This window comes from Gavialis gangeticus, unplaced genomic scaffold (assembly GCF_001723915.1).
Source record: "Gavialis gangeticus isolate Ggan-Ray unplaced genomic scaffold, GavGan_comp1, whole genome shotgun sequence".
Classification (NCBI taxonomy): Eukaryota; Metazoa; Chordata; order Crocodylia; family Gavialidae; genus Gavialis; species Gavialis gangeticus.
The window spans coordinates 19,338,120-19,360,444 of NW_017728993.1; the positions used below are offsets into that span (position 1 = coordinate 19,338,120).

The following is a 22,325-nucleotide window of genomic DNA, read 5'->3' on the forward strand; positions in this document are numbered from 1 at the left end:
TGTGTCATCAGTTTAGATCTGCAGTAACTCCTTGTCTCAGATATACTATATAAAAACATGCATTTTTTAGTAAAATTTTAACTAACTTTGTATCAAAACAATAGGCTTATTGAAACCAATGTTTTGAGTAGCTGATACCGTCCTTAGTTAGCATTTTGTTGATATTCGTCTGATATGAAAAACACTATTAAAAATAATCCTTCCATCACGTAAAACATAAATAAAGATTTGCTGATTAGTATCCCTGAATGTTTGAGATATGTATCTCATCAATACTCCTCAATGATGACAAATGCAAACCTCTTATCATGAAGAGACACCTGTTCTGTGGTGTGTACTCTTGGAATGTATTCTTGATTTATAACATTTTTTGATGAATAAAAATCTAAATCAGACCCTTTTGAAAGAGTGGGAATCATCAGAATTATCAGGACATTAGCAGTGGGACTCAACAGCCCTACCCCAGGGTTGGGCATAGGCTTTTTGCCCTTACTTGGCACCACCTTATTGTGTTGCCTTTCATGACTCGGTCCTACCAGCACTCTAGCGATACCACATCAAGGCGCTTTTCAATTGCTCTCCTCTTTCAGAGTTTCAGAACTCAGTATTTCTCCTTATTTAGTAAAACAAGTATATGCCAAACAAATAAACCTGATCTAAAACATCTTCTGCCTACCTTAGCTTCAATTTCTAGCCCTGGACATGTGATCTGGCTCCTCATTCTTCATGCGGAACAATGACCCCCCCAGGGATAATACCTTCGCCCTTGCCCATGTTACTCAGTGCCCATGTGAGACACTAGCTTTTGCCTAGCACAGCCAGCTCTCTCAAATGAATCTCTTTTACACACAGGCCTCTTTCCATTTAAAAGAACAAAGTCCTTTGCAGGGGTGCCTACTGACATAATTACTTGCATCTTCCTACAGCCATGGGGGCTAATTGAGCTCTTTGGCTTCTGCTAACCCCTTCTCTGCCAGTGTAGGATTTATGCATGCCATCATAGAGCCATTTACAATTTGCTTGTTTTATTCTGTTGCTCTATCAGTTTTTCATTAAAAAAAGCATTGCTACTATAGCAACTGCTGCTTCACATGAGACCTGCTACATAACGCTTTGTTACAGGAAATAAAAATGTATGCCATGCAGGCTTCAGTACTTTTTACAGTTTATTTTGCACTCTCTTAATGCTAATCTTAAACAAGTTTTCTTCTCTAATGATCAACAATCCACTGATGAGGTTAAAGAAGGCAGAGTCTTGTAAAAGAAGCAAGGGTTGTTTTATCCTTTTTACTGTCTGAGCTCTGTTGAAACATATGTTGGTCATTTCTATCTTTTAGCATCAGGAATCGTATATACCTTTGCTTCAGTGAATCTGGCTAGGAAGGCAGGGATATATATTTAAAGGAGCTAGAATCAGTGAACCCTATATATACCTCTTAACCCTTCTCTTCCCCTCCTCTCCCAACCCCCCCCCCCAAAACATGTAGTGTATTGTCTAAGGAACTTTGTTATGAAAATAAAAGTATCTGCTGCATGTACCTTTGTAGAAATAACATCCTTCGAAGAAAAATTATAAAGAAGGAATGAGAAATATCTTCTTTTCTACCTGCACACTTATGTGGATTTACTAAAACAGGTGTGGCACATGCTGGAGGTGGGCAAGAAGTGCCTGGGCTCCCTGGTTGGTAGGAAGGTGGGCAGGGACAAGCCTGCTTCAGTCAGGCAGAAATCCAAGTTTCTTTTTTCAGCGCCTGCTCCTTGTCTGCCTCCCAGCCATGCCCTGCTGGCCAAGGGAGCAGCTCTGGGGCTCTTTCTGCATCTGTCCGCTGGGGAAAGAGGCAGCAGTGGGCAGGTTTCTCCTTCCAGCACCTGCTCCCCAGCTAGTGGGGAATATGTCGGGAGGTTGTGGCAGGGAGCTGGTGCAGAAGGAGGCAACTGACCCACCACTGCCACTCTCCACAGCCAAGCCCAGCACCCCTGCTGGAGTGGGTAAGGTGCAGCTCTGGGGCTCCTTCCATGCCTGAGTTAGGTGAGGACAATGGTGGTAGGGACTGGGTCCTCCCCACTTCCTGTCCCGCTTGCTGGCCCAGGGGCCAGGGACAGCAGTGACAGCCAAGTGGGGTGTTATCACACCACTGTGCCCTGTTGGATTTCCCTCTCCCTGTGCATCATACAATTAGCTCTTTCCAAGTTATACCAGTAGGTATTGTGTCTTATTCTTCCTAAATCGTATCAACATCTTTGCAGAACTTTTGCTGAGATCAAAATTTATGCAACATAAGATTCATAAAGTTTGGGAACTTCAGTCTTACTTTTACTTTTGCTAATTTCCATGCCATTCAACCCTGTAGCTTTTCTAAAGGTTATGAAGACTTGGTGCAATGGTTAACAATTATGGTTTTTTTGTGGGGGGGAATACCTGTTTATAAAGCATGCTAACTTATTTCATGTAGTCCACCCTTATAGTTATCAGGTGGTAATGCCTTTTGTTAATTTTTAATGTGAACTGCTACCTTCCAAGAAAAAAAATCACACATCCCTTAACAAGCTATCTGATTCAGCTAGCCTTTCTTACATTTCTAAATGCATTTGATTACAGAATTATACCTTTTAATTATCTCAGAAGGTAATCTAGCCATTTTTGACAAGGAAGTGACTAGGATAATGACTTCTGTTTGGATTTATTTATTCATTGCTCAAAATAAAGGGAGAGGAGTTCTAATTGTCTGGCAACTCCTACAGAAGATAATATCAGGTAGAGATTCTCAGTGCCTAGGCCCCAAAAGTAAGTGGGGTCAGAAAAGGGTGTACTGTAACAGCATTTATTATGAATTTTCTTTTCAGTAGTTTTTTTGGGCACGTCCCTACGAGTGGGAAAATGTGTTTTCCCAAGGACAAGTAGCAGTGGCACACCTCGTGCCACTGCTACTTGTCCCCAGGGATTCCTGTGACCCATGCACTCCAGCGTGTGGCAGGTTACTCCACATGGGGTAGGAGGAGGCTGGGGCCTGGGTCCTGGGTCTTTGGGGAGCTGCAGCTCCGGTGCTCCTTCAGCAGGGAGCCTGGCCCCCAGCCAGAGTGTGGCTCTGGCTAGCCAGGCTCCGGTTTTGAGCAGTGTGCACTGCTGCCACATGTGCCACCCTGCTTTTTTTTTTTGGCATGGGTTTTTTTTTGACCCCGGGATCTCCTGGGGTCAAGAAACCCCCCTGCGCTGCAAAGTAGTAGCACAGGGAAAGCCTGCATGAGAGGTTTGTGGTGCCATTCTTAACTGGATGTGGCCTTTGAGTTTAAGACGGCCACAATACACTTGCTGATATTCTTTTTGTGCCATGTGTTTTGAAAGTTTGCTGCAATATCATGCAGCTTATTTTGCACTTTTCCACTACTGTATTTCTATTCTGAAAACACTACATTCATTTGATTTAAGGTCAGGTTGAACGTGACATTTTTGTGTAGCCAGATGTTCCTAAAATGTGGAAGTAACTGAAACAAACGGATGAGCTGGCTGAAAGTTTAGCTGTACAGCTTAATCCTATGAGGAAATGTATGTAGTCTTGGCAAGATTCTCCTTTCTGGTAAGATTCATTAATTTAGGTAATTGCATAGTGACTTATTTACTTAATCTTTCTGGGGGAGAGATGATGCCTGAGCACTTACCTGGCTTGCAAAGTGCCATATGTTCAATTTGACAAAGAGAACCATCTGTATTGTGCCTGCCACAGACCACAAAGTGGCTATCTGTACTCTTATCTCAATTTCTCTCTTGAGTCTGAACTAGAGTAACGTGCCAGTTTGCCTAAGTTTGTTCTCAGCCTGGTACCCATTGGGAAGTTTGTTATAACGTGTTTGAAGCTCAAAATTCTACATATGAAGGACCCTAGACTCTGAAGGTGGTTACAGAGAATTTTGAGTTTGGTAGGTGGATAACCGTGTTCATAATGAAGAAGTTATATGCATCAGCCTCTTGTTGTAGAAAGCCAGATAGAATGCATTACATTTCTTCAACCAAAATTAGGTATTTTTTGTTTTGGTAGCTAGTTTTGTTGTAATTATGGGAAGATGATTTAATGTGCCAGCTAAAAACAGAGGCAGAATGCTTTCTGGATTAGAATGTGCCAACTTATTTCAAAAACAGTTTTACAGTTGCACTTTTGATTTTTTCAAAAGCTTTTTTTGTGTTTATTATTAATAACATTAATGCCACCTAGGTCTTAGAGTTCTTTTCAGCAGGAGATCCCAAAGTGCTTTGCAAAGGAGGCAAGTACAATTGGGTAAGCAGAATTAATAATTGTATCAATAATAATATATAATAATAATGGTATCAATATCGCAGGATTCTGATATAGACTTTTACAAAGCAACTATGCCTGCATGATTCTGTAGTGATGCTGGTATAGTAAAACTGCTCCAACTTGAACTTTGCTTCATTCAGGATTAAAATTAAGGCGATTTAGCTCACTTCTATCACTACAGGATTATGAAGACAGATGAAAACAGCTGATGTCGCAGCAACTCCCTTCACTCTGCCCTATTTAAAGTAGCTAAAATGTATGTTTGCCTGTATTCGTTATTTCCATTTTACAGATGGCAAGCCTGAGCGCAGTGACTTGCCTGATATCTGGCTGGCCAATATCAGAGCTGGGAAAAGGACCCTGGCCTCTTTAGTGTGCCAGTCCTCTACCCTGGTAACTAGTCTATATTGCCTCCAAACATGTCAGTGGCCTGTCAGGTGTTCAGGTGGGAAATTTTATGTGTAGGAGCAACCAACGGACCTGGCTGAATGACTCAGAAGAAAAGGCAGAAGGTATGTCTGGTGTTATGGCTGGGTCTCAAAGTCTGTAAGCTTTTGCCTATACTACTTGCACTAGGTGAGTGTTTTCCAGTCTTTAGTTCATAGGAAACCTGTTAGAATATTGCGTGGTCCACAACAGTCTGTTTTATGGATTTGGAGGGAGAATTGGGTGTTTGTTTGTTTTTTTGGCATTTGAACTCATTCCCTTTGCAGAGCCATTTGACCCAAACTGGAGAATTCACCTTGAACAAAATCAGTTTGAAGAGACAAGCAATGTTCATGGGAGGAAGTAACAACTGGAGCTGAAGAGAACTTGTCTATTACTACTACTTCACAGTTAGGGCGGCTAGGAGCTGGAACCAACTTCCAAGGGAAGTGGTGCTGGCTCCTACCCTGGGGGTCTTTAAGAAGAGGCTTGACGCCTACCTGGCTGGACTCATTTGAGTCCAGTTTTTCTCCCGCCCAGGCTGGGGGTCGGACTTGAAGATCTACAGGGTCCCTTCCGGCCCTACTTCTATGATTCTATGATCACCACATCTGGGCAGAGCACTGTAGAAGGACTTGTTTGACCTTGCAGAGCAGGTGGGACTAACATGCAACATTGGGGGAGGAGTGGGGGGCTACATTTCTTTTCTGCTGAGCACAGTGTAGGAAAAGGGCAGATATGGAGCAGCAGCAGCAACTCGGTTTTCCTTGCTTTAATCAAAGCTGTAATCTGTAATAAAAATGCCCTCATTTTGTTCATAAATTTGGATGGGATGGAATGCCTCTGCCTCTGTGAGTTGTTAGTCAGAGATGGACTCCTTCAGGGCTCAGCACTTTATTTTATCCTTCCCACCTCTTTATGCTCTTTCCACCTCTGATTGTCTGTTTTGGTTTTGTGTTCAGGAAGTCTGGTTACTAAGTAAGTGCAGTGGAGCTTTTCCTGGCAAATTGTTTCCTTATTTTTATATGTCTGCTTTAACTGAGAATGATGCAGTCAGGTTTGTCTTCTCCCTAATGCACTATGACCATTGCCTCTAGCTGCTAACTCCTTGGAGTCTAAAGTTTGTCACATCTGGCAGTGGGTTTCTTGTCTACCTTATTCAGAGATTAACTATATTTGTTGGGAGGCAGCTGTCTCTAGAAACGCTGCTGTTTTTAAAAACTATAGAGTCAAGTCCTACCTCAATGTATAGCAAAGCCCCTAGAAGCCATTTAGCCCTGTCCCAGGTATGGCAATTTGCCCCAAATGAATCCGAACCAATTTTCTCACATTTTCAATGTCTTTCCTTGAAATGCACATTTCTACACAGCTGCCATGCTGTAGTTTGCTCCAGGTAAATGCCTCATTCTTAGTCTCTCCACTTACCAATCCTAGGAAGTGGCCTCTTAGAAGTTCCTGTTTTGGATTTGCTGGGTCTCTGTTTTATCCAGCAGTACTTTCAAAAGCAAGGTCACAAGCTCCCTGAGAATGAAGTGCAGTAGGAACTTTGGTTATCTTACTTTCCTTCCAGTTTATCTTGCATCTGAGCTGAAGTGTTTTTCTTCTTCCCCATGATGTTTTGTGATCTAGCCATGCTTCATAGATGTCATAGACGTTAGGGCTGGAAGGGACCTCGGAAATCATTGAGTCCAGCCTCTTGCCCCAGGGGCAGGAAGTCAGCTGAGGTCAGATCACCCTGGCAAGATAAGTGTCCAAACATTTCTTAAAATAGTCCAGAGTGGGTGCTTGTACCACCTTTGGAGGGAGTCAATTCCAGGCCTTGGGGGCTGACATGAAAGAATTTTTTCCTTATGTTCAGCCTAAAGCAGTCTTCGAGGAGTTTATGACTGTTGGACCTTGTCATCCCAAAGGGCGCTCTGGTGAACAGGCATTCCTCCAGATCCTGATGCACACCCCTTATATGCTTATGAGCTACCACCAGGTCACCCCTGAGCCTGTGCTTTTCCAGGCTAAAGAGTCTCATGACTCTCAGCCTCTCTTCATAAGGCCTGTTCTCTTGTCCTCTGACCATGTGCGTGTTGTCTAGTCAAAAAGGGTTGGTCAAGACTCCTGTTAGAACTTGCTAACGGGTCAGAGGCATCAGTATTCAGTATAATACGCTCACTGTTTCATTAGATGAAAGTACATCCTCTGTGGCACTCCCAATGTCAACTAACCAGGGAAGCATGAGACTAGGACTAGGAATCCATGTATATCTGCCACACAGCAGTGCAGAGTACATCTGTAGTACAACTTCATGCTCGTTAGAAGATGTCATGGCAGGTGATCAGCAGCAATGTAATGTAGACATAATGGCTGCATCCAGATGAGCATGAATGCTTGGTTCCCCGGGGACAAGTAGCAGTGGTGCACCTTCAGCTGCAGCTTCTTGTCCCCAGGGAATGCCCATACATACGCAATTAGCACACGGAATTAAACACAGTTTGTGCTGGGTGCAGTGTTTGCAGCTGTTGGCGGGCAGGAAGCTTGTGGGGTCAGCGTGTCAGCCCGGGGCTGCTCTGCCCCAGCTCAACGTGTTGTGGAGGGGCTGCCTGGGGCACAAGGGTGCTCCAGTGTAGGGCTAGCTGGCAGGCAGCCCCTGCACTGTAGCACCCTCATGCCCCAGCCAGCCCCGGTCACCGTCTATACATGTGGTTTGGCACACTAAAAGACTCTGCTGTAGGATAGTATTATCCTACAGTGGATTTAATTAATTTACTGTGCCCTAATATGGGTGCATGTGTAGACAGTGATATTTTGCTTCAGAGCTAATTAGTCAACTGCAGTAAAGTGCATGTGTAGATGCACCCATTATATATAAATACAATGGCATTAATTACAGAGGCTAAAATGCAGTTGAGAATAATTCAAGATAGTATACATCAAAGGTAAATTTTCAAAACACTGGATCAAGCATTCATTAAGACTTGTAAAATACCTGTGTACTACAAGCTACATAAAGCCATTAGCCTTACTCTTGAGTTTGGGACTGTACTAGGAACAGGAGTAGGAGGCATTTTCCTGCAGTGCAATTCCTTTGGAATACAGGCAACCCCCGCTTAATGCTGTTTCGCTTAGCACTATTTTGCTATAACATTCATTTTAAATTGATACCTGATTTCACTTAGTGCTCAGCAAGTTTCATTATAATGTTTGCGGTTGCCATCTTGGTTCATTAAAAACAATTGCGGTTGCCATCTTGGATCGTCAGATACTTTTGGTTTTACTTAACGCTTGTTTCACTTAATGCTCATTTTTTCAGGAACCAATTAAGAGCGCTAAGCAGGGGTTGCCTGTATCCCCTTTCCCCTGAAGGGAGAGAGTGTGGTACATCAGGTCTTTGAGACACAGATTTCCTAAGTTTGTTGGCCAACACATGGAGAGGGAGCCATAGCTGCCTCTGCTCCTCACTTTGAGCCCAGTTGTTTCCTTGTAGGAGTATTAAGGATACAGTTCCTGTTTGAGCCTTTACCCAGGAGGTTTGTCCTAGTCATCCTCATAGGACTTGCTCCTTTACTTCCTCTTGCTCCCTTTCAAGGTACAAAGTCTAGCTTTTTATTTTTAGCTGTGGATTATTGATCTTAGAGGAAATAATATCTGTTGCTCAGCTCCGTAAGGCATAGTAACCCTAAATATTTAGTCATGTTATATACAAAGCAAAAAGATATAAATGCATCAGAGTTGCTGTTTATGGTTAGTAATTCAGCCTAAAACAAAATATCCTCTAGTTGCAAATACTAATAGTTTCTGTGAAGAAATAATAGCATGCAACATTTATAAACATCAATCTTTGTGGTTTTTTGAGTGATGATAATGGAAGAATAGATATAAATTCTAGTGTTTTGTCTTCCTTAGCTTCTGTACCCCTCGAAGAGAACCATATTTCTTCCCAGGCGTAGGAACTTAGATGGCAAAGGTTAACCTGGATATATTTTTTTTTATCCAGGATTTATAAACTTTAGAAAATATGGGTATATAATGGAACCCCTGACAGATCCTTTACTTGTGGTGTCATTAATACATTGCTATAATTTGTTACCTTGACTAAGGTGTTTTGGCTCAAGAGGTAGAATACATTTTTGTATGGAAAGGTCAGTTTTAATTAATAAGCTGTTTTCATCATTCAGGGCCAATATGAATTGCTTGTAACATTTGTGTGAAATATTTTTCAATATAAAAATAAAACAAATTGAGCTTTATGTCACATTCATCATCCCCATAACCCATTTAAATGTCAAAAAATCAGTACAGACCAAAACTCTATTTCTAGAAGCCTCTGTAGGCCTATTTATCAGAGTGAAATAAGATATTATCATCACATTATTTCATCATGTGCCGTCTGCAGTTAAAGATATACATATTTCTTTTAGGTTTCTCTGACATAAAAATAATTTTTCTGTTGTTAAATATTTGTTGTTCAAACAGCAGCAGCGCTGCTTAGAAAAAATTGAGGCGGTATGAAGAGAATGACCTAGTCATTATATTAGCATAGAAATGATTTATTTCTTTCATTAGAAGATATAAGAAACATTTTCTTGTTTTCTTTCATTTTTATTCCTGCAGATGAAAAATACCATTTTGTTCTCCTACCACTGTGTTTGGAAACCGGTAGCATGGCTAGGGGTGGGTGAGCAGGGCACTAGCCCTGGGCGCTCATTTTGAGTGGGTTGTAGAAGGGTGGCCCAGGGGGGATCCTGCACAGCACTGGCAGCAGGAACAGCTGCTGCTGTGCAGGGAGCTGATGTAGCTGTCTCTGATGTTAGAGAGACTGTTGTGGCAGCAGCAGCTGGGAGCTTTTGAGTCCCCGGGAAGACTTTCCCCTACTCAGCACGCTCCCACCCACACTCCAGCTTTTGGTGCAACCACCCCTCCCTTCCCACCTTGGCACCCCCTGCCCAGAGCACCAAAATTCCCAGGTGTGCTTCGATTAGAAGCAAACACGTTGCATGCTGCAATAGGAATGCCTAAAGCAGCACAATTTAATGTTGTGCCAATGCATTCAATACTTGCATCAAAGAAAAACTGTCACCAAAATTTGCTTACAGTGAGATTGTATCGATACTATCTGTCCCGTATTGATTTTGTTGTGAAAAAGCATAAAACAGTACTTCATCCTTGATATTCATTGGTTTATTTCAGTATTCTGTTCTTTTTTCCCCTTTTAAGGGACAAAATCAAGAAAATAAATTGCAGAAGAATGTGGGAATTAAAATGCACAAAAGTCAGAATTTTTGGTTACATCTTTCCCAGAAGTCAAATCTGCATATAGCATTTTTTATAATTTTATATTCTTTTAAAAATGTTTTGGTTGATGCAAAATAATTCAAAATGGAATGAATAAATCTAACAGCATAAAATCTTTTTTTCCCTTTTATAAGCAATAACATTATTTAAATAGTAAGGAATTAAATACAACATATTTGGGGGATACAATCATATGGGATTTCAGTAGATGATGGGAAATTGAAGAACTAGGTTTTGTCTTAAATAAGCATTCTAAATTACATAGGCTTACAAGTTTATAAATAGGGTAAGGCAAAATAAAATTTACAAGAGAGTGCATAAGAGAAGAAGCGAGAAAGGGAAAAATGGTAGAAAAATAGGAAAAATCATAAAATCTTCCATCTATTAAGCATGAAACAATAGAATACTATTGTCAAAATGTCTATACAAATGTAGGGAAACATTATGTACAGGAACAAGGACCATTTAACAGTATCACTAATAGAGTTCTTAATGAGATTTTTGATATATTTAATGTAAAATTAACTTAAATATAGATGAACTGCAGGTAGTTAAAAAATGTAAAATCAAACATGCTTGGATGACAGATTTCTTTAGGAGCACTGGCAGTTAACTTCCTGAGAGCCCAATACTAAAAGGGTCCAGAGTGTCCATCAAGGTTGACAGGAATAATGTAAGAAAGGATATATAATGTTAACCTCAAAGTCAAACAAGTGCACAATATGTTGTCTTATTGAAGGAAGATGATCTCTCATAGAAAAAATGGCAGACTAGTGACAAGAAAACCTAGCCACTCTTTACCTGCTCCTGGGTGGAGGGTGAAAGAGACGGGAAGGAGAGAAGCTCTTGGCTTTTGATAGATTATCAATGACTTCACAGCTATAGATACACATAAGTAATTTACACAGTGTGGCGGAGCACCTTTGGGATGCTTGCCGCGTGGCAGGGGCTGCAGTAGGCTGGGACAAAGCTAGCAGGGAAGGCAGCCAAGTGAAGCCCCCCTGAACGTCATTCAAAGTGAACCGGTGTGTGCCGGAGCACCTTTGGGGGGTGCTCGCCATTTGAGGGCTCTCACAGGCTCTCAGGGGAGCCTGCTTTGGAGGAGCAACAGGGGAAACCTCTCCCAGGCACAATTTTAACGGGGAAGGTGTGTGGCAGGGCACTGTTGGTGCCTGTCACTTTAAGAAGCCAAGCAGCCAGTAGGTGCTTGATTGCAGCGGTCATTTTAGTTCTCTGGCTGCCCATATAAACAGGGCAGTTTGCTGCTGGCAGGGCAGGCAGGAACATTGCCTAGCTGCAAGGCTTCATGTATCATTCCTGGAGGTAAGGAAGGAGCTGTAGTGGATGGTTTGGAGTCTCCTGGTCCTGGGCATGACCTAAAACTGCACCCTGCTGGGAGTGGGTGGCCTGGTGGGGCTCTCGGTGGTGCAGGAGCCCCCAGGAAATGCCAGGCCAGTTATCACCGTGGTGAAAGGCGGGTAAGGGTGCCTTAACCCTAGCCTTCACCTTTGGGAGGGTCATGTAACACTGGAGATAATTAGGGCCAGGCATGGCTGCAGCCACCTGAGCCCTGTGGGATGCAAGACCCTGACGAGGCAGAGTGGGGGACAGGCATGGCTGAAGCCACCTGAGCCCTGTGGTGTGCAAGACCCTGAAGAAAGGTAGTTGGGGCCAGACACAGCTACGGTCACCTGAGGCCACCGGGGAGGGAAGCCCTGTGGCCCCAAGTGAGGTGGCAGTGTAGAGCCCCGGTGAGGGGGCAGAGATGAGAAACCCTGGGCGGGGGGCGGGGAACCAGAGTGCTGAGAGCCCAGTATGTTTATATATATATGAGCACAATGACATGCTGCTCCAGGCGGGGAGTGAGAGTCCCTGTGAGACCCTGGAACACTAGTCATGGTGTGTGTTACCCTAGCTCCCACAACCAGGTGGGTTAACCCCTAGTACGGCTGGAAGGTGGACCCAGGAGAGAAAGTGAGGGTAGAGGCTCAGGGGTCTGATGTAGAGTACCCTTGACTGGTCAGTGATGGGACCAGGACCAGAATGGTCAAAAGGGCCAGGGGCCCACCATGAGGGATGCCCAGAGATGAGGGCCTGGGGTTCTGACTGGCTTTGGAGGAGAGGCCAGGGCCTGTGTGGCCAAAGGTCCTGGGAGGACCATGCCTGAGAGGGGAAATAGTTTCAGGGAGCTAGGTAGCCCGAATGAAGGCAGAGTAGGCTTCCTGAGTGGAGGGATCCATTTGGGGGTCCAGAGTGGAGGATTCTGGGGCCCAGTGTGGGGCCGGTGGGATTAACATCTGTGGATGCCATCTGCAAGGCTTGGGCTGCAGTGTAGGGGAGGATCAGAGCTGCAGATAGCGCCCCCTGGCATCAGGGCAAGAATGGGCAGCCTCCTTAATTAAGAACAAGGCGTGGCAGGTGAGTCAGGTGGGTGGCGTGCCCAAAGGCAAGTGGGGAAACTAGCCCTGTGGCTAGTTGGGGAGCCTCACGTTGCCACACGTAGGGATAGATGATCATAACTTGTCCAGGAGCATGTAGCTATAATAAAAAAAAACAACACCATGGCTTAGAAAACAGCTTGTTTCAGTAGGTTATTTTTCTTATGCCTTTCCCAGTTGCTGCCGCACTCAGTTTCACCTCTTTACATATTAATTTCACCATAAAAAGTAGTAACACAAAATTGTTCTTTTAATGTATGTTATTCATAGGAACTCAAAGCTTTTCTACAGTGAATTCTCCCCCCTTACAGTGCAGTAAGCTATGAAGCTATGGCAAGTACTTAATAAATGCACAGTAATCTGAATTACTGCGCAGTAACAGCGGTGAATGCCTTTATGGTGATGCATTAGCCTAATACTACTGTGCAGAACTGTCACGTCACAGTTTTTGTCACGTGACATTGTTGTGCAGTAGTATCAGGCTTCTGTGCAGTCAGCATCTCATGTAGACGTGCTCAGGGAGGACTTGGTTTCTGAGGCTGCCTGGAAGTTGCACTGAAGCATGGGTACCTGACAGTACCAGTGTGTGGACTTTATGGGCTAGAAGGGAGGTGGGGGGGGGGGCAGGGGGAGAATTCGGGAAGCAGCATGCGTTAATAGTTTTTTATTTTCTTAGAACAGAAGTTTAAATCTACTATTTGGTGGGGCCTGTTAATATTAGGAACTTTTATAAATCGTATTATTAAGTAGCAAATATTTTGTGAAATATGCTCTAAAAAGAAAGAACGCAGATACATATGTAATTATGTGTGTGCATATACACAGTTATTGAACATGCAAAAGCCACAGGGCGAGGGGGATCCCTCAATCTGTTTCAATAGTTTTGTTTTCTGTTTAATTCTGGCGTTTTTTTTATTGCAACAGGTAGTGACATAGGAAGTGATGATATCATAGCAGGGAATGTAAGCAAATATGCTGTTCTTCCACCTGGTTACTGTGGACAGCCTAAAAAAGGACATCTTATATTTGATGCTTGTTTTGAAAGTGGTAAGTACCTTCAATATTTTGTATATAATGCATTAACCTTTACAATATTACTCTGTATTTGCATAAAAAATGCATTCTTTCTTAATTTCAAAAATATATATTTAATGCTTCTTAATTTGCTGATGTGTATATTTTAATTGACTTCAATAAGGCTGTTCACTGAAGTCAATGAAGACTACTCATGTTAATGAGATTTCAGTGGATCTGAAGTCCGTTGTAATTGATGGAAAGCCTTCCATTGGTTTCAGCACACTTGACATCAGGTTCACGGTCAGCAGGATTTCACCCAAATCTTTATAAATTAATGCTTTGGTATGAAACAGTCTAGGATCTCTCACACACAGACACTGGTTACCTCACATCTCAAGAACAGTACAGAAGTACAATCTTTAGAAGTGCCAAGTATCTCCAGGAATGTCCTTAGCATCTTGCAAGCTGTGACAGATTATCTTTAACTATATATGGCTTGTTTCAGGTTCTTGTAGCCTGAGCCAGCTCTATTTAGATTAGTGGAACCTTTTCCATTGCTGTGGGTTCAGGATTCAGCCCTGGGACTCTAAAAGACAGATTTTTTACAAATATTGTATTTAGGGTGTTGGTTTAAAGACTAATTTTAAATTAATTCATGGCTTTTTATGTATTTCATAATATGTTTTAAAATTTTGTTACATATATTGCTTAAATCTATTATTGCTACCTTAATAAATACACAAAGCACTGTTAAACACCATATGTACAAAAGGCATTTGGCAGAATGAGCTACGGTTGCCAGTGTGGTTTGTGAGAGAGGTGCTGGTAATGCCAAAAGTACTACAGTGCCTCATAAAATGAGCTTTTTATGAAGAATTAGGTCCCTCAGGGTGGAATACTGGCTGCCAGCTTTTAGATAAATATAAAATTGAGTTATTACATCCCTTGATTATAGTGTATAAAAGTTGAAAATGATGGTAGTGAATAATAAAGAATGTCTTATTGTTAAACTATAAACTATAACTATGAAGGCTGAGAAAATGTTTAAATACTATATTTAATAACTTGATATATTTATTAATCTTGACCTGTTCTTGGTTATGATTTTATGATTCCTGAATCAGAAAAAGTCAGTATAATTTATGAAACTAAACAATTAGCTAAGATGAGAAATGCAATCATTTACCAATTTTTCTGTAAAATGAAGATGTGGGTCATTAGATGAGTACTTATTTCCAGTTTTTGAACAGTAGAATATAAAAATACTTTTCAACTCAAATAATTATTAAAAAAGGTAACTTTAAACAGTATCTTCATATTCTACATATGGATTTTGACAATACAGTTTGATTTACCTTTTGGAGGGCAGGTAATATTAGTAATTGAGTTTGCACATAATGTAACATGATGGGACTCTGATCCTGTTTGACACTTCTGGACACTCCCAAAATATAAACAATACTATGACTAACTTCATTTACTCTTTCTCCTTGACAATAGCAACACTGCATAACATTGTATACAGCTTATTTGCAAGTCATGTGTGTCTGATTTCCAATTTTACAGTCCGTTTTTTATTATATGTCAGTCCAGTGATTGTTTGGAACAATTTTTCTGGTCCAAGGTAGTCCATACATATTAACTGATTACAGGATACTCCAGCTAATTGTTGACTGTGGTAAAATCTTCTGTCTCTTTCCATTAATGGAGCATCATCAAGCGTGCTCCTTGTATGGGGTGAATGGTGGGATGAGCCTCCTTCTTCCCCCCTCTGCCAGAGGGAGTGGAGAATAATCCCCCTCCTTGCCCCCTCGCCTAAGGGGCCCTCTGGCTAGCCTCTGGCTGGGCCTCTGACCCTACTGCTGGAGCCACGAGGGGGCAGGGCCCTGATGAGACAGTAGCCCCTGTCCTGGTGTTCCAGGAGCACAAGCCTCTTCCCAGCATGGGGGCACAAGCAAGGGTTAGAGTTACAATGGACTGTGATGAGAAGCAGCTCCGGGGCTTGGAGGGGGCCATAGCTGCTCAAGCCCCCCCCCAGTGCCACTGCTGCTCATCTATAACAGCTTTCCCTGCCCCAGCCCCAACCCTGCCCGTGCCCACAGTGCCTCCCCCCTGGAAGAGGCTCATGCTCCGGGACACTATGACAGAGGCTGCTGTCCCCATCAGGGTTGCTCCCTACCTTGCCACTCTGGGTGGGGGGGGGCAGAGGCTGGCCTTCACGTCCCCCTTAGACATGTTCTTTCCCCTCCGGCATCTGGTGGAGGGGGCAGGAGGGGGCTTATCCCACTGCTCACTCCCTGCAGAGTGCAAGTGGTGGCGGTGGCACTGGGTTCGAGCAGACCCCACCTTGCCCCCCATCTAAGGGGGCCTCTGGCCCTGCCCCTACCCATGGAGCAGTGAGGGGGAGCAACTCTGATGGGGGCTGCAGCCCGTGTCATGGTATCCTGTAGCATGAGGCTCTTTCCGGCGGGGGGCCGTGGGGCTGTGCTGCGGGCGGTCCAGGGAAAGCTGCCTCAGATGAGCGGTGGCAGCAGCTCTAGGGGAGCTTCCGAGGCTATGGCCGCCTCCAAGCCCTGGTGCTTCTGCTCACTGCAGTCCGTGGTAGCTCTGACTCCCACTCGCCAGCAGGGCCCCCTAGGCGAGGGGGCAGGAGGGGGCTTATCCCACTGTCCACCTCACGCAGGGAGCAGGCAGCAGTCAGGTCAGTTATACCTTGGTTGTGGTCCCATGGAGGCAGTAGGTTTAGAGGGGGGAATAACCCTCCTCCCTGCCCCTTCTGCCTCAAGGGCCATGCCAGCCTGTGTTTGGCCATGATCCTGGCCCCGCTGCTGCAGCATTGAGCGGGGAGTGCCTGGTGTACTCCAGCTCAAGTCTGTGCCAGTGGGACAGAGGAGGGATTTAAACCCCCTCCCTGGCCAGTTCACTTGAGGTTACTGCTGGGGCTGGCCATGTCCCCCAGCACAGCTTTCCAGCAGCCAAGGGCTGCTTTAGCACCTCCGACTCCTGACCTGAGCCACTGCAGGCATGTGCCTGCATTTCGAGAATGTCTCTTCACTTGCAAATTGGTGCAATCCACGCAGGTTAGACTGACCTGCAAAGATTGAATCAATTCAGGCTCTGGCTTTTTGAATGTCTGTGCCTAGCCTAGATGTTTGTGTACCTAACAGTGCATGGTACCTTGTGGCAGCCTTTAAAGGATCTCATGGCACCCTGCAGTGCTGTGGCATTGTGGCTGGGAGTCACTTGCCTACCAGATATCTAACAGGAAATGGCTAAGTAGAGACATGGAGAAAGATGGAGTTTAGGGATTCTGAGTCAGACTGAATCATATTTTATAGATCATTGGTTTACTGTTAAATAAAAGCATGTGTGTGAAACCTGAGATTCCCTGTTACCTCTAAAATACTACAGGTCCTTTGCAAAATCTGTGCCTTTTTAAGGATGTATTAAATATTTAATTAAATAATAAATATAATATGATTTTGCAAGACAAGGGAGAGAAGGGAAGAGAGCTTTCCAGAACAGAAAAGGATGTTAACTTTGTAAGAATTGGTATTATAATTAGTTGAGATACACTGCCATATTAGTCATGTAGATCAAAAACAAAGTTGGCTTGCCATTGTTTAATAAGTTTGTTCTGATAGATTCTTTTGCTGTGAGAAACTCCATTTACTTAAAATGGAGAATACTGGTAGAGCTGTTTGTTTGTTTGTTTTAGGTACCTATCTTGCCTGCATCACCATAGTATTGAAATATCTTACAGTCTGTACTGTATTTAAGTTCTCTGTGCAGTAGGGAAGTGCTATTATTCCATTTTTGTATAGAAAACTGAGGCAGTGAGACTGAGGAACTTTAACAAAGTTGCACAGAAAGACTGTGTTGGAACAGAAATTTTAGCTTGACCTCCCACGATCCAAGCCAGTATTCTTCCAAAAGGGCAAACAGACATTTATTATTTGAGCCCACTGTACGACAGTGGCTATAGATCAGCTGGCATACAGATTTCCTGGTGCCATTTAATGATTGTTTATGCTCCATAAGGTAATTTTAGAAAGATACCAATTTCACTGGAAGCCAGGAAATAATTTCAGTGAAAAACAGATGTATAGTTATCTTTGTGAATGATCAGCTAAAATAAAACAACTGTCACTTTTGAAGGCCTACAGATTAGATGAAAACGAATATTTCAGTGAACTATAGTTTCTCTCTTTTGCCCTCTACTAATACATTAAATGATCAATTTGGAGCTGATTTATTGTAATGTTTTACCAGTATTCCTCTTACACTGTACCTGGGACAAGATGGGTGCACAGGGACACAGCTCCTAGGGAATAGGTACCAATAGATTTGCTTCTGTTCACCAGCTGGTCTTTCCTGAGCTTAAGAGAGGATTTTGATATACGTATATTTTTCTTGAGAACATTTGAGTTGTGTATCTGGGGGCAGGCCGAGACTGGTTCTGTAAGCCTGCATGAGGCGTAGGTGAAGTTTTGGTGCCTAGGTTCCAAAGAATGAGTTAGAATGTTGCAGTGCCTACAGCCACAAAAACCCATTAGGCAACTAAATTCATTAGGTGCCTCCATTATACTGCAGAATTCCCACGGCATCTCTGCTAAGACTTCTGAACATGCTCAAAAATTTGAGTTAGACAGCTTAGGTGTTCCTGGGTGTGTCTACACGTGCACTAAATCTGGTAGCTGTTTACTTGCGAGTAAAATACTCATGAGTAAATGGTCCCAGGCAGGCATCTACAAGTGTAGAGCAGTGGGAACAGATTTGCTGTTAATGGCTGCAAACTGCTCTCGCTATGAGGGGCCCTGCAGTGGGCCCCTGTTGCCACCAGGGGGAACTTTAGGGCCCCCCTGGGTAGTAGCCCAGGGGCTGGCAGGGAGCACCGGGCCAGGAGACAGTTGTCTCTTGGCCAGGGCTGGGACGTTACTTCCTCTGGGGGCTGCATGCTGGAGAGCCTGTTCCCTGCTCAGCTCCATGATTGCAGAGCTGGGTGGGGAACAGGTAGGAGAGCTTGTTCCCTGCCCAGCTCTGTGGTCATGGAGCTGCATGGGGAACAGGCTCCACAGCCCCCGCCAGCAGGGAACTCTCAGCATTGGCTTTGCAGTTATCTGGCTAGCCCTGGGAGCTGGCGCTGGAAGATAAGGATCTCCCAGCCCCTTCTCCCCAATTGCAATGGCAAAGCAGGGGCTGAGAGATAAGGCTCTCCCAGCCCCCACTCCCCTATTGCAATCTTGGAGCAGGGTCTTGGAGTTCCCTGCAGCCAGGGCAGGGAGACATGGTGCCCTCCTGGGCTCCAGTGGCAGAGCCTGCCCCGGCAGCAGGCAGCTCCCAGGGGGAGGGAGCCATCTCCTGTCTGCTGGTGGCCAGCTGATTAGGAGCAGATTTGCTCCAAGTCAGGTGTCTACACAAGCGCTATTGTGCATTAGAAATCACAAGTATTTGCTACTTGCATTTGCAGGTAGCAAATTGACTCACGATTAGCGAGGTTCACTGTGCAGTAAGCATGTGCACGTATAGATGCATACGCTTACTGCACAGTAAGCTATGCTACTTCGCAGTAAAGTGTCTGGTGTAGACAACCCCCGATCCCTAAGTGCCCCCTTCCTTTGTTGTGATTCAAACTGTACCTGAGGAAGCAACTGAACTTTACCTTCATATGTGGATTGGTGGGTGGTCAACCTCCACAACTAATTCATATTAAAAGCATTCAATTCAGTTCAAACGTGATAGTGGAGGTACCCACATTTTCCCCAATAGTCCAGTTATGATCATAGGAAAGTAGGGCTGAAGGAGACTTCATGACGTCATCTATTTCAGCCCCCTGTTCAAGGCAGGATCATCCCTGATTTAACTATCCCAGCCAAGTGTCTGTCTAACTTGTCCCTAAAAATTTCCAGGAATGGAGAGTCCACAATTTCTCTAAGTAGTCTGTTGCAATAGCTGACCACCTTCTTAGTCAGAAAGGTCCTCCTAATCTTCAACCTGCATTTCCTCTGCTGCAGGTTGATGTCATTGTTCCCAGTTCTGTCCTGTACAGCCACAGTGAAAAGCCCATCTCTATCTTCTCTATAACTGTCCTGCTGGTACTTAAAGGCTCATTATCAAATCCAGCTCTCTGCATTTTTCTTTCTTATCTGTTTACATTTTTCATAGATTTCATAGATGTTAGGGCTGGAAGGGACCTCGAAGATCATCAAGTCCAGCCCCCTGCCCCAGGGGCAGGAAGTCAGCTCGGGTCAAAGGATCCCAGCAAGATAAGCATTCAAACGTTTCTTGAATGCGTCTAGGGTAGGTGCCTGCACCACTTCTGGCGGGAGTCTATTCTAGGTCTTGGGGGCTTGGACAGTAAAGAAATTTTTTTCTTATGTCCAGCCTCAAATGGTCTTGGAGGAGTTTATGACCGTTGGTCCTTGTTTTTCCTTGGGATGCTCTGGTGAACAGACATTCTCCCAGATCCTGATAGGTACCCCTTATGTACTTATAAACAATGTACTTATAAGCAGCCACCAGGTCCCCCCTGAGCCTGCACTTTTCCGGGCTGAAGAGTCCCATGGCTCTCAGCCTGTCTTCATAAAGCCTATTCTCTTGCCCTCTGATCATGTGCATGGCTCTCCTCTGGACTCTCTCAAGCTTCTGAACATCTTTCTGGAATTGTGGAGCCCAGAATTGGAGGCAATGGATTTTCTTTATGTGTGGGGCCCAAACTGAACATGGTACTCCAGATGAGGCTTCTCCCATGCCAGAGTAAAAAAAAATAACTTTCCTTGGTTTTCAAGTGACACTCCTGTTAATACAAACCTGTTGGCTGTTGGCTTTTTTTTGCAACGAGCAGATTGTTGGCTCCATATGCTGAATATGGTATACTGTAACCCTCAGGTCCTACTCTCCAGTACCACAGCTTAGCCAGCCATTCCCCAGTGTGTGTTTGTATATTCTGTCCCAAGTGCAGAACTCATCACTTTTCCTTGTTAAATTTAATCTGGTGATTGTGGGCCACTCTTTCAGTCTATCCAGGACATGCCGGATCCTAGCTGTAGCCTCCCACGTGTACTTTAATTGAAGTACTTGTCCAGGAGGGTGCCCTAGCACCAACATACTGAATAGGCTAGATGAGGACATTCTGTCTCCCTTTTGTTGGATCTGGACTATGAGTAGTCAGAAATTGAAGTGTCTTAGGGCCAGCAAGTGAGAGCATGCCTTTAAGCTGAGTGGTTATGACACTTTTTTGGTGAGGGGTTATCCTGTGTCTAGTCCCTGGTAGCAGGAGTGTTTCTGTTTTTCACCTAGTGACTATATAATGTAAAATGCTTAAAGCATTATAGAAGCAGTCTCAAAACCCAGGAGAGGGCCATAACCCCTAGGCAACAGAGAAGGACTCCCATATGCTTGATCCCAGCATAATTCTAGCTAAGTCTGAACAAAGTTAGAAATTGATTTCCAGGAATCAGGAACAATGTTAAAATGGGACGGTTTTATTTTGGGGGTATAATCCTCAAAGGGAATTTACAAAACACCTTTCATACATGAGCCTACGAACTTCACTTCATAAATCTACTGAATACAAAAAATCATGGACTCAATATAGACATTGGATTATGACACATTATAGCCTGCCTGCCATGTGATAACCCCAGTAACCTCTCCACATTGTACTAGCTACATTTATCACCAGGTCGACATTCCCCCTTTTTCCTCCCCCACCTACCTGTCTCATACTTACTGTCTCCCATGGCCTGTGATCCTCACTGCCACCCATTTGCATTTTCATAGACCTGCATTTTGCATATTGACTTCTCTTCTATCCAGGAGATCACAAACCAGCGGCAGACTCATGCTATGCCTGAAGAAGGGTGTTTGTGTACAAAAACTTGCAAAGAATAATGTTTCCAGCTATTTAGTTGGTCTAATAAAAGATATCACATTTACCTAAAGAACACTGTCTGCCTATGGTTTTATTTTAGCATTTTTCCTTTTCGGATCTTTTCTGAAAGTTGAAAGAGTAAAGTTGGCCCACACAAGTACACGTATTCCAGCCCTGATGCAAAAGCTTTCATAATGTTAAATGCAGAGACTTTTCAAGAGCTTTTTCAAAATATGCATTTGTGCTTGTTAATCTCCTCTGATGCTCTTTAAATGTTAAAGAAATAATGTGTTTCTTGAAATTAAAAATGAAACTGCTGTCTGCTTCTACTCTTGTTTCAATCAGAAAGTGGAACTGTGCCAAGAGTCATTAAATTTTCCATCCTTTGGATGAATTCTCATTTTTTATGACAAAAATGTTAAGATTGGGTAATTTGTTCAATGTGGTCTGTGTTCAAGAGGTCATCATTAAACAAAGTTTTGTAAAATTTCAGATTCAACCTTTAATTACTGTAGATCTGATTTCATTATGTTGACTGATTTACCACCACCTTATGGTGGAAAAAACTGATAAAAATTGGTGAGTCTCTTCTTGTTCTACAGGAAGTTTACTGACTTGCACATTTTGTGTTAACAGCCTTATAAAAGTGTAATGCTGATGAAATGCAAATGATATTAATCAGTTGGAGCAAGTTATAATCTACATTGTATTAAGTGATCTCATGTGGCTTTTATAAGTACATTTATATAATTTTTGTTAATCTTTTAAATACTTTTCTCTAATTCAAAAGCAAGTTAACATACTTCAGAAAATCTTTGTGTGAAACTTAGACTTACAGTAATTGAGTGCAACAGCATTTACTTCATCAAGGCTGCAGTCCACACACAATTGGCCTTTCAGCTTTACCATAAAATGTTGATGTATTTTTCTTTCACTGTCATGGAATAGCTTTTATATTTTCAACAGTGATAAGAGAAATATTCAGAACTTATAATG

At 43.4% G+C, this 22,325-nt stretch overlaps 1 protein-coding gene across 1 annotated transcript in view; it reads left to right on the plus strand.

Annotated features, from left to right (window-relative positions):
• Nucleotides 1-1,892: 1,892 nt before the first annotated feature.
• AGBL4 (ATP/GTP binding protein like 4) overlaps nt 1,893-22,325 on the plus strand; it is a 1,816,099-nt gene continuing 1,795,666 nt past the window's right edge. The window contains exons 1-4 of the mRNA XM_019528308.1: nt 1,893-1,989; nt 4,585-4,685; nt 9,924-9,978; nt 13,364-13,486. Of these exons, the coding sequence (XP_019383853.1) occupies nt 1,893-1,989; nt 4,585-4,685; nt 9,924-9,978; nt 13,364-13,486 (376 nt within the window). The remainder of the gene's footprint in view (nt 1,990-4,584; nt 4,686-9,923; nt 9,979-13,363; nt 13,487-22,325) is intronic.